We start from the raw sequence: 12,449 nt of genomic DNA on the forward strand, positions 1-12,449 counted from the left end.
GAAGGAAGGAAGGAAGGAAGGAAGGAAGGAAGGAAGGAAGGAAGGAAGGAAGGAAGGAAGGAAGGAAGGAAGGAAGGAAGGAAGGAAGGAAGGAAGGAAGGAAGGAAGGAAGGAAGGAAGGAAGGAGGAAGGAAGGAAGGAAGGAAGGAAGGAAGGAAGGAAGGAAGGAAGGAAGGAAGGAAGGAAGGAAGGAAGGAAGGAAGGAAGGAAGGAAGGAAGGAAGGAAGGAAGGAAGGAAGGGAGGGAGGGAGGGAGGGAGGGAGGAGGAAAGGAAGGAAGGAAGGAAGGAAGGAAAGAAAGAAGAAAGAAAGAAAGAAAGAAAGAAAGAAAGAAAGAAAGAAAGAAAGAAAGAAAGAAAGAAAGAAAGAAAGAAAGAAAGAAAGAAAGAAAGAAAGAAAGAAAGAAAGAAAGAAAGAAAGAAAGAAAGAAAGAAAGAAAGAAAGAAAGAAAGAAAGAAAGAAAGAAAGAAAGAAGCGTTTAAGGAAATTTATTTCTTAATTGGAGCTTTGTGAAATCCAGTTGTTTCTCAAGAGCGTTTTAATGCAATCACCTGGCAATAGAGGCAGCAGAAAGGAACAAAAGCTACTGTGTGGTGACCGGCACTTCTCACTGCACTGAGGCAGAGACCTGTTTTCTCTCTGGACTCCCCAGTTTTCAGGCTGAGAGTGATGCTTAAGATGAGGTAGGAATTCAGCAATACAACCATGAACTGAAAAATGTTTAGCAATGTTCCCTCACAGGTAGTAAAGTAATTTTGAGAGAATTCAAAAAAATATAGTATAGGATTGACTCAATGAAGTTGCAACCATGATGTCAATGTCTTCTTTCAACAGTCCATGGTGGCCAGAGTGAAGCAATGTCCAACAGCAGCTCCATCAGCCACTTCCTCCTGCTGCCATTGGCACACACACGGCAGCTGCAGCTCCTGCACTTCTGCCTCTTCCTGGCCATCTCCCTGGCTGCCCTCCTGGCCAACGGCCTCATCATCAGCGCCGTAGCCTGCGGCCACCTCCTGCACAGCCCCATGTTCTTCTTCCTGCTCAACCTGGCCCTCAGCGACCTGGGCTCCATCCTCACCACTGTGCCCAAAGCCATGCACAATTCCCTCTGGGACACCACGAACATCTCCTACTCAGGGTGTGCTGCACAGCTATTTCTGTTTGTATTTTTCATTTCAACAGAGTATTATCTCCTGACCATCATGTGCTACGACCGCTACGTGTCCATCTGCAAACCCCTGCACTACGGGACCCTCCTGGGCAGCAGAGCTTGTGCCCACATGGCAGCAGCTGCCTGGGCCAGTGCCTTTCTCTACGCTCTGCTGCACACAGCCAACACATTTTCCCTGCCCCTGTGCCATGGCAATGCCCTGGGCCAGTTCTTCTGTGAAATCCCACAGATCCTCAAGCTCTCCTGCAACAAATCCCACCTCAGGGAACTTGGGCTCATTGCTGTTAGTGTCTGTTTGGTATTTGTCTGTTTTGTGTTCATTGTTTTCTCGTATGTGCAGATCTTCAGGGCTGTGCTGAGGATCCCCTCTGAACAGGGACGGCACAAAGCCTTTTCCACCTGCCTCCCTCACCTGGTTGTGGTCTCCCTGTTTATCAGCATGAGCTTTATTGCCTACCTGAAGCCCCCCTCCATCTCCTCCCCATCCCTGGATCTGTCAGTGTCAGTTCTGTACTCGGTGGTGCCTCCATCCCTGAACCCCCTCATCTACAGCCTGAGGAACCAGGAGCTCAAGGCTGAACTGTGGAGACTGATCATTGGACGATTTCACAATAATTAAATTGCTGGCCAATTTCAGGAAATCCCTTGCAAAAAAAGCCATCTTTCACAGTTCTTGTTTATTTGGTTTTCGGGTTTTTCATTCCTTCGTATATTTTTCACTGATGTTCACAAAACAAATACATTGTTTGTGCCCTTTTTATTTATTTTCTTTCACTTTTGCTGTGGACACAGACTGTACAAAAGAGGAGGTGTGCTCTTGGTGACTTTTAAACTAAAAAAGGACCTCCCACCCAAGTGCTCTCCAGGGATACCCCTTTAGTTCCTTTCTCTGTGGCTGCAGCAGCAATGTCTGTGTGCAGAGCTGGGGCAGATCAGTGCTGGCACAGCAGCTGTGCCCAGCAGCAGCAGCACTTGGTGTTGCCAGTGCTGCTGCCATGGCCCTGCCCCGCTGCCCTCCTGGCCCTGCTGTTGCTGTAGGGCCTGAGTGCTCTCGGGGCCGGGCACAGGGCTGGGGGTGGCAGTGCCGGGGCTGCAGCAGGGACAGGCCATGGGCACTGCTGGGGCAGCGCTGATGCCTCAGGCCAGGGCCTGGGGGCTGCAGGCTCCTTGCCCAGGCTCTCTCCAGAACACGGCCAGGCCAAGGCTCAGCACAGAAAAGCCCCGTCAGCAGCCCCAGGCTGGCCGTGGCCAGGCTGGGGGGCAAACAGCAGGGCTGGGGCTCTGCAAGGTCCCTGGGGGAGATGGGAAGGAGCAGCAGAGCAGGGCCTGATCCATCCCCACTGCGCTGGACACCCCAGGGCAGCGTCCCAGAGCGTCCTCATGCACCTGCCAACAACATCCCCCCTCTGCAGCCCTGGCCTCTCCCCCAGCTCACACAGGTGCTGCATCCTTGCAGGCACAGCCACGGCAGCACTGCCTCAGGAGCCCCTGTTTGCACTGCCCAGAGCAGGCGTGAGCACCCCCATGGTGTTGGTGTGGGGAGATGAACCTGAGTGAGCACAAATGCCATCAGCCCCTGGGGCCAGGAAGGGCAGGGGACAGGAGAGAAACCACTCAGGTTTGTCGTGGTCTGTAAGTCTAATGTAATGTAAGAAATTTTGTTCCCATGAGCTGTGAGTTTCCTATCCTACTACAGATGTTGTTGCTTACAGCCAGGAACACCTGGCAGCCATCCCTAAACTTCCCTGAGAATCTCCTTTGCTTCACTTCTGCTCTCTTTCCTCTTTCAAAATCGATTTCTTCTTCTTAGGCAACCCTTTTTGCCCCTCCTCTGCAAACAGCCCATCCCTGTTTGCCCTTTCCTCTCTGGCCCCACTCCCACTTTCAGTTCCTGAGTAGGCATCATTGAAATGTCCAGTGGGGAGCAGGATCATCCTCCAAGTGCTTCAGGAATTGTCTGCAGGCTCCTGCAGGGCCTCCTGCTGCTCCCTTGCCAGAGGCACCACAGGCCAGGGGGGCACATCTGCCCTGCTGTGTCTGCCTGTGGGGCTCCCTGCTCTGGGCAATGAGGAGGGGCTGCAGAGGCTCTGCAGGACTGACAGGATGGGCTTTGGGGCTGTGAGGAGAAGCTGAGGGACCTGGGCTGCTGCACCTTCTCAAGAGGAGGCCCAGGGCTCATCCTGCAGCTGCTGCAAGGGTGGTTTCAGAGAATTACAGAATCAGCAAGGTTGGAAAAGACTTTGAGATCATCAAGTCCAACCTGTGCCCTGACACCACCTTGTCTCCCCTGAGCCTCCTCTTCTCCAGGATAAACAACCCCAGCTCCCTCAGCCACTCCTCACAGCACTTGTGTTCCACACCCCTCACCAGCCTTGTTGCCCTTCTCTGGACACGCTCCAGCCCCTCCATGTCCTTCCTAAATTGGGGAAGCCCAGAACTGGACACAGCACTCGAGGTGCAGCCTCACCAGTGCCCAGCACAGGGGAATTATCACTGCCCTGCTCCTGCTGCCCACACCATTCCTGATCCAGGCCAGGAGCCATTGGCCTTCTTGCCCACCTGCCCACACTGCTGCCTCATGTCCAGCCTGCTGTCCAGCACTGCCCCATGTCCCTTTCTGCCTGGCCACTGTCCAGACACTCTGTCCCCAGCCTGGAGCACTGCAGGGCTTGTTGTGGCCAAAGTGCAGGACCCAGCCCTTGGTCTTGTTCAGCCTCACCCTGTTCGATTTGGGCCCTGGATCCAGCCTGTGCAGGGCCCTGTGCACAGCCCTCCTACCCTCCAGCACATCCACACTCACACCCAGCTTGGTGTCACCTGCAAATTTGCTGATGCTGGACTCAATCCCCTCCTGCAGATCCTCAGTGCAGATATTGCTATCCACGCTGGCTGCCTCTGATCCCTGGGCCATCCTGTGGGTGCCCTGGGATGGCTCTCAAGGGGATCTGTTCCATCCCCTTGCTGGGCACCCAGGGCAGCCTGACAGGCCTGCAGTTCCCCACATCCTCCTTGCAGCCCTTCTTGGGGATGGGCTCCCATTGGCACCTCCAGTCCTCTGGGCCCTCCCTGCTGAGCCGGGACTGAGGAGAAATGATGGAGAGCAGCTTGGGGAGCTCATCCAGCAGCTCCCTCATGGCCCTAGCATGGATCCCATCTGGTCCCAGAGTCACCTGTGAGCATCTGAGTGGCTCAGCAGGTCCCCAGCTGCTTCTTCCTGGATTCCAGGGGGCCTCTTCTGCTCCCTGTGCCCATCTACCAGCTCAGGAGAACACTTGTCCTAAGGACAACCTGTCTTATTGAAAACTGAGGTAAAGAAGGATCTAAGCACCTCAGCCTTTTCCTCATCTTTGGTAACCATATCCCCCCAACAAAGACTCAAGGTTTTCCTTACCCCTCCTTTTGTTAACGAATTGATAAAAACATTTCTATTATCCTTCACAGAAGCAGCCAGGTTATGTCCTGACTGAGCTTCCATCTCTTTAATTTTCTTCTTGCATGATCTAGCGACATCCTTAAACACTTCCTGAGTTTCCTGTCTTTGTGACTAAAGGCGGTGCACCCTCTCTTTTTTCCGCTGAGTACCTGCAAAAGCTCCATGCCAAGCCAGGCAAGTCATTTCCCTTGGTTGCTCACACTTTGGTACAGAGGGACAACCTCTTCCTATTCCTTCAAGATTTCTGTCTTGAAGTGTGTCCATCCTTCCCAGACCCCTTTGTTTTCAATGGCTGTTCCCCTTAGTAAATCAGTACCTGATTTGGTAACATCCAAATCTGCATCCTGAATGGGCCGAAATCTGCTCTCTGTAAGTCCAATTTAGAAGCTTCGTTGATGCCCCTCTTTCTTTAATAGTACATTTGAAAACTCAATAATTCCATGGTCACTGTGCCTCAGGCAGCCTCTGACCACCACAATGGGCACTGTGTGGTGTCCATGGGCCAGTGGTTTTGGAGAACAAGCCTTGTGTGAGCTGACCAGGTGCGGACCATTTATCATCTGGTAACATGAGGTCACAGAGTAGGCTCTGACATCACAGAGTGGGTTATGTGAGGTTTTGACATCATAGACCATGTCTGTTACATCACAGAGTTGGCTGTGACATTACAGGGTGGCTGTATGACATCGGAGAGTGGGTTATGACATCAGAGACCATGTGACATCATAGAGGGGCTGTGTGACATCAAAGGGGGCTGTGTGAAATCACAGTGGGCTGTGTGAGGTCACTGGGTTGGTCACTCTGCCCCCGACCCCCTCACAGCTCCCCCCCAGACAAGTCCAATGCTGTTCATGCCCAGCGGGCTCCCCTGTCCCCCGGTATCCCCCCGGTGCCCCTGGAGCCACAGCCTCCACCAAAGGATGTTCCACAGGATCCACCCCAGAGCCTGACATGGGCACAAGGGGCTGCGCTGTGTCACCAGCACATCAAGGACCTGCATTATCCAGGGCACTGTGGCCTGGCTTGGGTTCCCCCGGGCAGGAAAGATGTCTGGCAGCTGCAGCAGGGCCAGGGAAGGGCTCCAAGGTGGGGCTGGAGCCCTTTGGCTGTGAGCAGAGGCTGAGGGAGCTGGGCTTGTCCAGCCCCAAGCAGGGAAGGCTGAGGGGCTCCTCATGCCAGCCTGGCAGAGCCACCCAGGAGGGGATGGAGAACACAGAGCCAGGCTCTTCACCGGGGGCTTGGTGGGAGACAAAAGACAATGAGGATGGGGTGAAAGAGGGGAGGTTCAGCCAGGACAGGAGGAAACCTTTGTTCCCATGGGCTCAGCCAGGTGCTGAGATGCTGCCTCCTCCCTGTCCTTTGGGATTTTCCAATCCACACCAAATCCAGCCTTGAACCACTTGGTCTGACCCAGTTTCTGACAGCCTGGGCTGCTGACTTGCTGAAGTCCTTTCCAATTCAGCTCTCTACTGATCCTGGGACAATGCTGGTCCCTGTTTTAGAGTGGGGCACAGCAGATGGGACAGGAGCCCTGCAGGGCTGTAGGGGACCTGCAGCTTGGGAGGTGCACGAGCACATCTTCATTAGCTGGGTCATTTGAGCACTTTGAAGAAAAGTCCAAGTTTTCCCACCTGGAGACACCAGGAATTTCATGGAACTGTACAATGGCAGGTGAAGAAATCCTGATCTTTCCCTCTATTTGTGTCACTGGCTGGACTTGTGTTTTTCATGGAGCTGTGCCTCCCCTTGGTTTTGTTGGCTGACAAATAAATGAACATCCCTCTGTGTCTCAGGCAGCTCCTTCTGCAAGGAAAGCAGGTGGGAGTTGGTGCTAAGGAGCTGAAAGCTGCAGGCACAGCCTGGGGTGGAGAAAGCTCAGATTTGCACAAGGCTGCTCTGAGTCCCAGGGGCTGGATGAGGGAATGGTGGCGTGGAGGTAGGGACAAAGTGTGATTGATTGCCAGCCATGAAGGGTCTTGATTTTCATATCTATTCAGAGTGCCTTCGGAGGAGCTTGGGATCAATATCAACTGGAGATTGCTGATATCAATCTATAAACAGGATAACAAAACTAAACATCACCAAAAAATCTTCTGATTTTTTAAACAATATAGTCTATTATCTGTGAATACACTTCTGAAATCAGTACAATTAACCACACAAGAAATGAAAGTTTAAAAATAAATTATTCCCAGTGGCTTGTCTTGTTTGAGATGTTTTGAAATTTTAATGAGGCTATTGCACTGAATTCCTGAACTGAAGAGCTGAAGATTGAACAAGCCTCTGGAGAGCTAAAATTCATCAGGGAACCTCCCAGTTGCAGAGGATTCTTCCTCAGAAGAGCAGATGGAATAGATTCCAGGGGTTTCCAGCTGCTAAAGAGCTGTGAGCTCACGGGCAGGCACAGGGGCTCCATGGTGGCATCTGAGGGGTCTCTGGGCTCCTGAAGATCTGTTTGGTCACACTCAGTCACAGGGGCTCTATGGTGACATCCAGGGGTCCTTAACCTTCCTAAGGGTCATGAGGTGACAGTCACAGGGCTGCACAGTGACAACAGAGGTGTCTCTACACTGCCAAGGAGTCCAGTGGTGACATCCCTGTACTCCTAAAGAAGAGCAAGGTCACAGACACTCACAGGGATTTCAAGGGACATCCCAGGAGTGTCCAGGCTGCCAAAGAGCTGGGATGTCACAGACACTCACAGGGGTTCCTGTCATGGGCAGAGTGGCAGCTTCAGGCACAGTTTAGTAGAGAAGCTCCTGTTGGGTCATGAGGTGCAGAAAGGAGCCCAACACCCAATTATACCCCCAAGCTCCCCCAATGCAGGACCCCCAGGCTTTCTAAACTCCTTCTGTTAGAGGAGCCTGGGAGTGCCTGGATCCAATGTCAGCCCAATACTTTGTAAAGGATTTTATGTGCAAAGGATTACACAGGTGGAACTGAATATGCAGCTTTGTCGCACATCAATAAGGATGGCAAACCAGAAGTACTTATATACATTAAGATAGGACTGATTGTGATCATGATTAGACAAAAAGGTCTGAATCGGAATAATTTACTCCACAGAATAGGAGCTCTAATATTTTTTTTTTAATATAGTGCACTAGGAAGCAATTTTGAAACAATTATATTTAAAGCAAAACCAGTTATTAAGTAGAGATGGGTGTCATTTTCCCAGACCAATGACCACGGGCAAATCTCTTCAGCTCAGCCTCAGGCACCTTGAGGGGTGTCTCCACTCCAGGGAGGAATCTCCACACCCCCCAAGAAGGGAAATGTCAGGGGATGCTGCACTTAAAATTTGGGACGGGGCTTTTCTAGTCTGCAGTGCTGCCCTGTCAGTCAGATGTGCCCAGGCTGTGCCAGCTCAGCAGCTCTGCAGAAGCTCTCAGTGGTGCCCCTTGGTTGTTCCTTTCTCTGGGGATTTGACCAGCTCTGTCACAGCTTCAGCTCCCTCTCAGGATGTGAACTTTGGGATGGAGGAGTCAGCCTGGGTTCAGCATTATTCACCCCAAAAGCAGCATGACCCTGCTCTTCATTTCCCCCTGGGGGCTTTGCAAGCAGGGCCTTGTTGGGGTTGTTGGAGCCCATTGCAGGCAGAGCCTCCTGCTGCAGCAGGAACTGCCTTTGCTGTGCCATGGCCAGGCCAGGCCCCGCTGCAGGAACAGCCCCAGGCCAGCCCCAAGACAGGGAAGGGCTCGGGCACAAGGGCAGAGGGCCGTGCTGGGAGCTGTGCAGGGAGAGCCTGGCACACCAAAGGCACCTTGGCAGCAGCAGCAGCTCCCTGCAGGCCATGGCCAGAAGGCTCCCTGGGCACCCGGCCTGGTGGCCACCACTGCAGAGCTGCTGGGCCAGGGCTGATTTGTGCCTGGGCTCTGCCCCAGCCCACAGAGTGTGACCTCAGCCCTGACTCTGGCACAGCCGCTGGGCCTGGGCCCTGCAGAGCCTCAAGGTCACCTGTGCCAGCCTGGGGCCATCCCTGCATCTGCCACTGTCACTTCTGGACTCGCTGCTGCCTCCAACCCTGTGAACCCCTCATCTACAGCCTGGGGAACCAGGAGCTTGAGGATGCTCTGAGGAACATGACCCCTCTGTGCTTTTCAGAAACAGTGAAGTGCCTGTTTGTTTCTGCATAGCATTCAGAATGAAACTCGTCCCAGGTCCCAACTGCTTTGTACCTTGTATGTTTTTTGTTATTCTATTTGGTGTATTCTAATTTTTTTTTTTAAATTTATATTTTCCATAAAGTGATGCCATTAGTCACAGTATTCCTACATCATTTTTTTGGACAATCCCTTTTTCTATCCCAGTGCCAGGGCCCCTGAGAGGCATTTTAAAAGGCTTTATTCCATTTTAAGTCGCAAAGGTAGGGTGAGAAAGTTCAGATGTTACAATTGATGCCATCATAATCAGAAGCCAAACTATTTCCTAATAATCATATATTATAAAAGGTTTTTGGCCTATCAGCTTTTCCACAGAATTCTGCTAATGATTTTAAGCCAATCATCTACAAATACCTCACGAGTCCAACTACATCTTTCCTAGTTCTATTTCTCAAAAAATTCCAGTATATTTTCAAGCTCTATTTGCAATTTGCAACTTGTTTCTAGTTCAATTTCTCTCACAACAATGTCTATCCTGTTCTATGGCCTTTCTAAGCCAGCATATTTTATCTCAGAGTTTGCATACAAATGCATACTATGTGAACCTTCTGTCAGGCTTTGAGAATTCTCTACAAATCCATTTCCCACACAGCATCCACCATGCTTGTGGTTAAGCAGAGACAGTGAGGAGCCATGATCACTGTGCACTGATGTAAAATAAAGTGTCCTGCTCTGCCCTGTGTGTCCAAGATGCTTCCTGAGCCCTTCTGTGTCTCTGCAGGGGCAGTGCCCGTGAGCAGAGGTGCAGGGAAGAGACTCCCAGCACAGCAGCACAGCCAGGGACAATGGCCCTGCCTCTTCCCACAGCTGCTCTTCCCAGCTGCAGCCTCTCCTTGCCAGCCCTTCTGTGGCTGTAAGGCCCCAGGGCTGTGGCAGCTTGGTCACTGTCCTGCTGCATGTCCCTGCTGTGCCCACAGGCAGGGACAGGCCATGGGCACTGCTGGGACACAGCTGGGACACAGCACAGCAGCTGCAGCAGCAAAGGGCATCTCCTGAGGGCAGGCCAGGAAGGCTTTGCTCTCCTCCAGAGCTGCTGTCAGCAATGTGCTCCAGGAATGGCCTGGCAAAGCAAAGCCCAGTGCCTGGGGCAGAGGGGGAGTGTGCAGGAGGGCACACAGCAGTGTCCTGGCACAGCCAGAGCTGCTGGCATGGAGCTGAGGGAGCAGCAGAGCAGGGCCTGGGCTGTGTCTTTGTTCTGGGCACAGCCTGGGAAGGTGCCCCAGGGCAATTGTCCCACACCAGCCCCTGCAACCACCACTGCCAGCACAGGCATCTCACCTTTACCTGCAGGAGGTTATTTGTCCCTGCATGGAGGGACACCAAGGCACCAGGCCAGCAGTCCATGTTTGCTGTGTGCTGAGGAGATTTCAGCAGTGCCTCGTGTGTGTGTGGGGAGATGAAGCCCAGGGAGCACAAACACCATCAGCAGCATTCCAGGGGGCACAATGCCAGTGGCACAAACAGTGCCTTGAGGCCCCTTCACTCTGAGAGTAACATCCTCTGGGAAACCACCTGAATTCTTTACTGGGCTGTGCTTAGGACTGCACTGAGAGAAACATCCAGGGCAGGGAGGCTCCAGGGAAAAATGCTCAGGACAGACAAGGAGTGCACAGAGAGACCATTGGGGTGGGGCTGTGTGTGGAGAAATCACAGCTGCCTCCCTTCTGAACCACTCCGAGGGCCTGGACAGGGCTGTGCTGTGTTCTGGGCACTGCCCTGGAACTGTGGGATGTGGAAAAGGCCTTTGGTGTCAGGGATGTTGAGAAGGCTGGGCAGTGTCACTGTGGGACCTCTCTCAAAGCCCTTGGAAAGGGCAGAGCCATCCCAGAGGGTCTTGGGCACTTGGGAAGGGCAGAGCTGGAACCAGTCTGCAAAGAGGGCAGGGAGGGGCACTGGAAAGGGGATGTTGTGTGCCCATCAATGTCATTGATGGACTGCGGATGTTCTGGAGCCTCCCCCTTTTCCAGTGCAGTCTCAATCAGTCCATGGCAGGTGGTGGGACTGTGCTTCCATCCCTGGGGCAGTGGGTTCCAGGTGTACTGGACTCCCCTCCACGGGAAGGCAAACTGAGGCCTGCATTCTGCAGCCAGAGGAATGGAGAAAAATGCCTTGGCAATGTCAATAGCACCACTTGGCTGCCTTGGACTGCAGCTCCTACTGGAGCTCCAACATGTCTGGCACAGCAGCGCTCAGTGGTGGGGTCACTTCATTCAAGGCACGACAGTCCACAGTCAATCTCCATTCTCTGTCAGATTTGCACACAGGCCAGATGGGGCTGTTGAAGTGTTGAGTGTGTTTTGCTGACCACCCCTTGGCTCTCCAGCTCTCAGATCATCTTGTGCATGGGGACCACAGCATCTCCAGTTGTTCTGTACTGTCAGGGATGCACTGTTGAAGTGGCAATTGGCACTCGTTGCTCTTTCCCCTTCAGGAGTCCTACTGCAGATGGGTTCTCTGATAGTCCAGGCAAGGTGTTCAATTGCTTAACACCCTCTGTCTCTACAGCTGCTATCCCAAACACCCACTTGAGACCCTTTGGGCCTTTGTAATAGCCATTTTGGAGGAAGTCTAGGCCCAAAATGCATAGGCCCTCAAGGCCAATCACAATAGGGTGTTTCTTCCAGTCATTTACAGTCAGGCTCACATCAGCTTCCACCAAAGGAAAATGCTGTGATCCCCTGTCACACCAGCAATAGAAACAGATTCTGTGCCTACATGTCTGGATGGGATTAATGTGCACTGTGCACCAGTGTCAACCAAGGCCTCGTATTTTTGTAGTTCTGATGTGCCAGGCCAATGAATCCACACAGTCCAAAAAACATGGTTTTCTCTAGTCTCTACCGGGCTAGAGGCAGGGCCCCTCTAAGTCTGGTAGTCCTTCTTTCCCTGGGTAACTGGAGGTGCTTCCTTTTTAGTGAAACTTCCTCCCTGAGTCTTGCTGTCCTTTAATTCTGACACCTATCACACCAGAGCAGCCGTAGATTTTCCATCCCATCTCCTCATGTCTTTCCCACAATCACACAGGAGGGAGCACAGCTCAGCTCATGGGGTGCCCCTTCTCTCCCTGTCTGGGGAATTTCTGCATTTAGTGCCAGAATCTCTGATCTGTACTGCAGAGATTTAGAGGAAGCCCTCTCTAATCTCCTCCCTTTGTCTTGGGGTTCTCCTCTCTCTTGTCTTCCAATTTCTGCAGATGTGTTCCCACAGCTGCCATTCCTGCATGTGTTGGGCCATGCACAGCATCTGCAGATGCTCAGAGCTGCTTCTCCATATCCAGCACGGTCTCCTCCGTGTCATCCCCCTTCATTATTGCTAAAGCAGAAGAGTGTTCTTGTGGCCCAAGTTGTACAAGTTTTCCCCACATCACAGGTGTACATGGTACCAAGTCTGGGTTCCTGGTGTTTAGGTCATCTGAGAAGACAATCTCTGCCCCTGCCATTTCTCTCAAGCCTTGAATCCCTTGTTCTCTGGTCTTCCACTGGGTTTGCTGCATCTAGAGATGGTCTGCACACAGATATCTTTGTGCCACACTTGCCAGGACCCGTTCCCAGGGACTGCAAGGGTGAGCCTCCCTCATCATTCCTTGGTCGATAACGGGATCCTGTGACAGGGATCCCAAATGCCTCGTTTCAGTGCTGTCCAGAATTGTAGCCTCGCCTGCAGCATCCCAAAGATGGACTAAC

General features: G+C 52.4%; 1 protein-coding gene across 1 annotated transcript; it reads left to right on the forward strand.

The window, feature by feature from the left end:
- Nucleotides 1-308: 308 nt before the first annotated feature.
- Nucleotides 309-1,789, forward strand: LOC134562318 (olfactory receptor 14A16-like). Its single transcript, XM_063419701.1, has one exon. It carries the CDS (start codon nt 857-859, stop codon nt 1,787-1,789), a length of 933 nt encoding a protein of 310 aa, XP_063275771.1. The 5' UTR covers nt 309-856.
- Nucleotides 1,790-12,449: the final 10,660 nt, after the last annotated feature.

The sequence above is a fragment of the Prinia subflava genome, chromosome 27, assembly GCF_021018805.1.
Source record: "Prinia subflava isolate CZ2003 ecotype Zambia chromosome 27, Cam_Psub_1.2, whole genome shotgun sequence".
Lineage (NCBI taxonomy): Eukaryota > Metazoa > Chordata > Aves > Passeriformes > Cisticolidae > Prinia > Prinia subflava.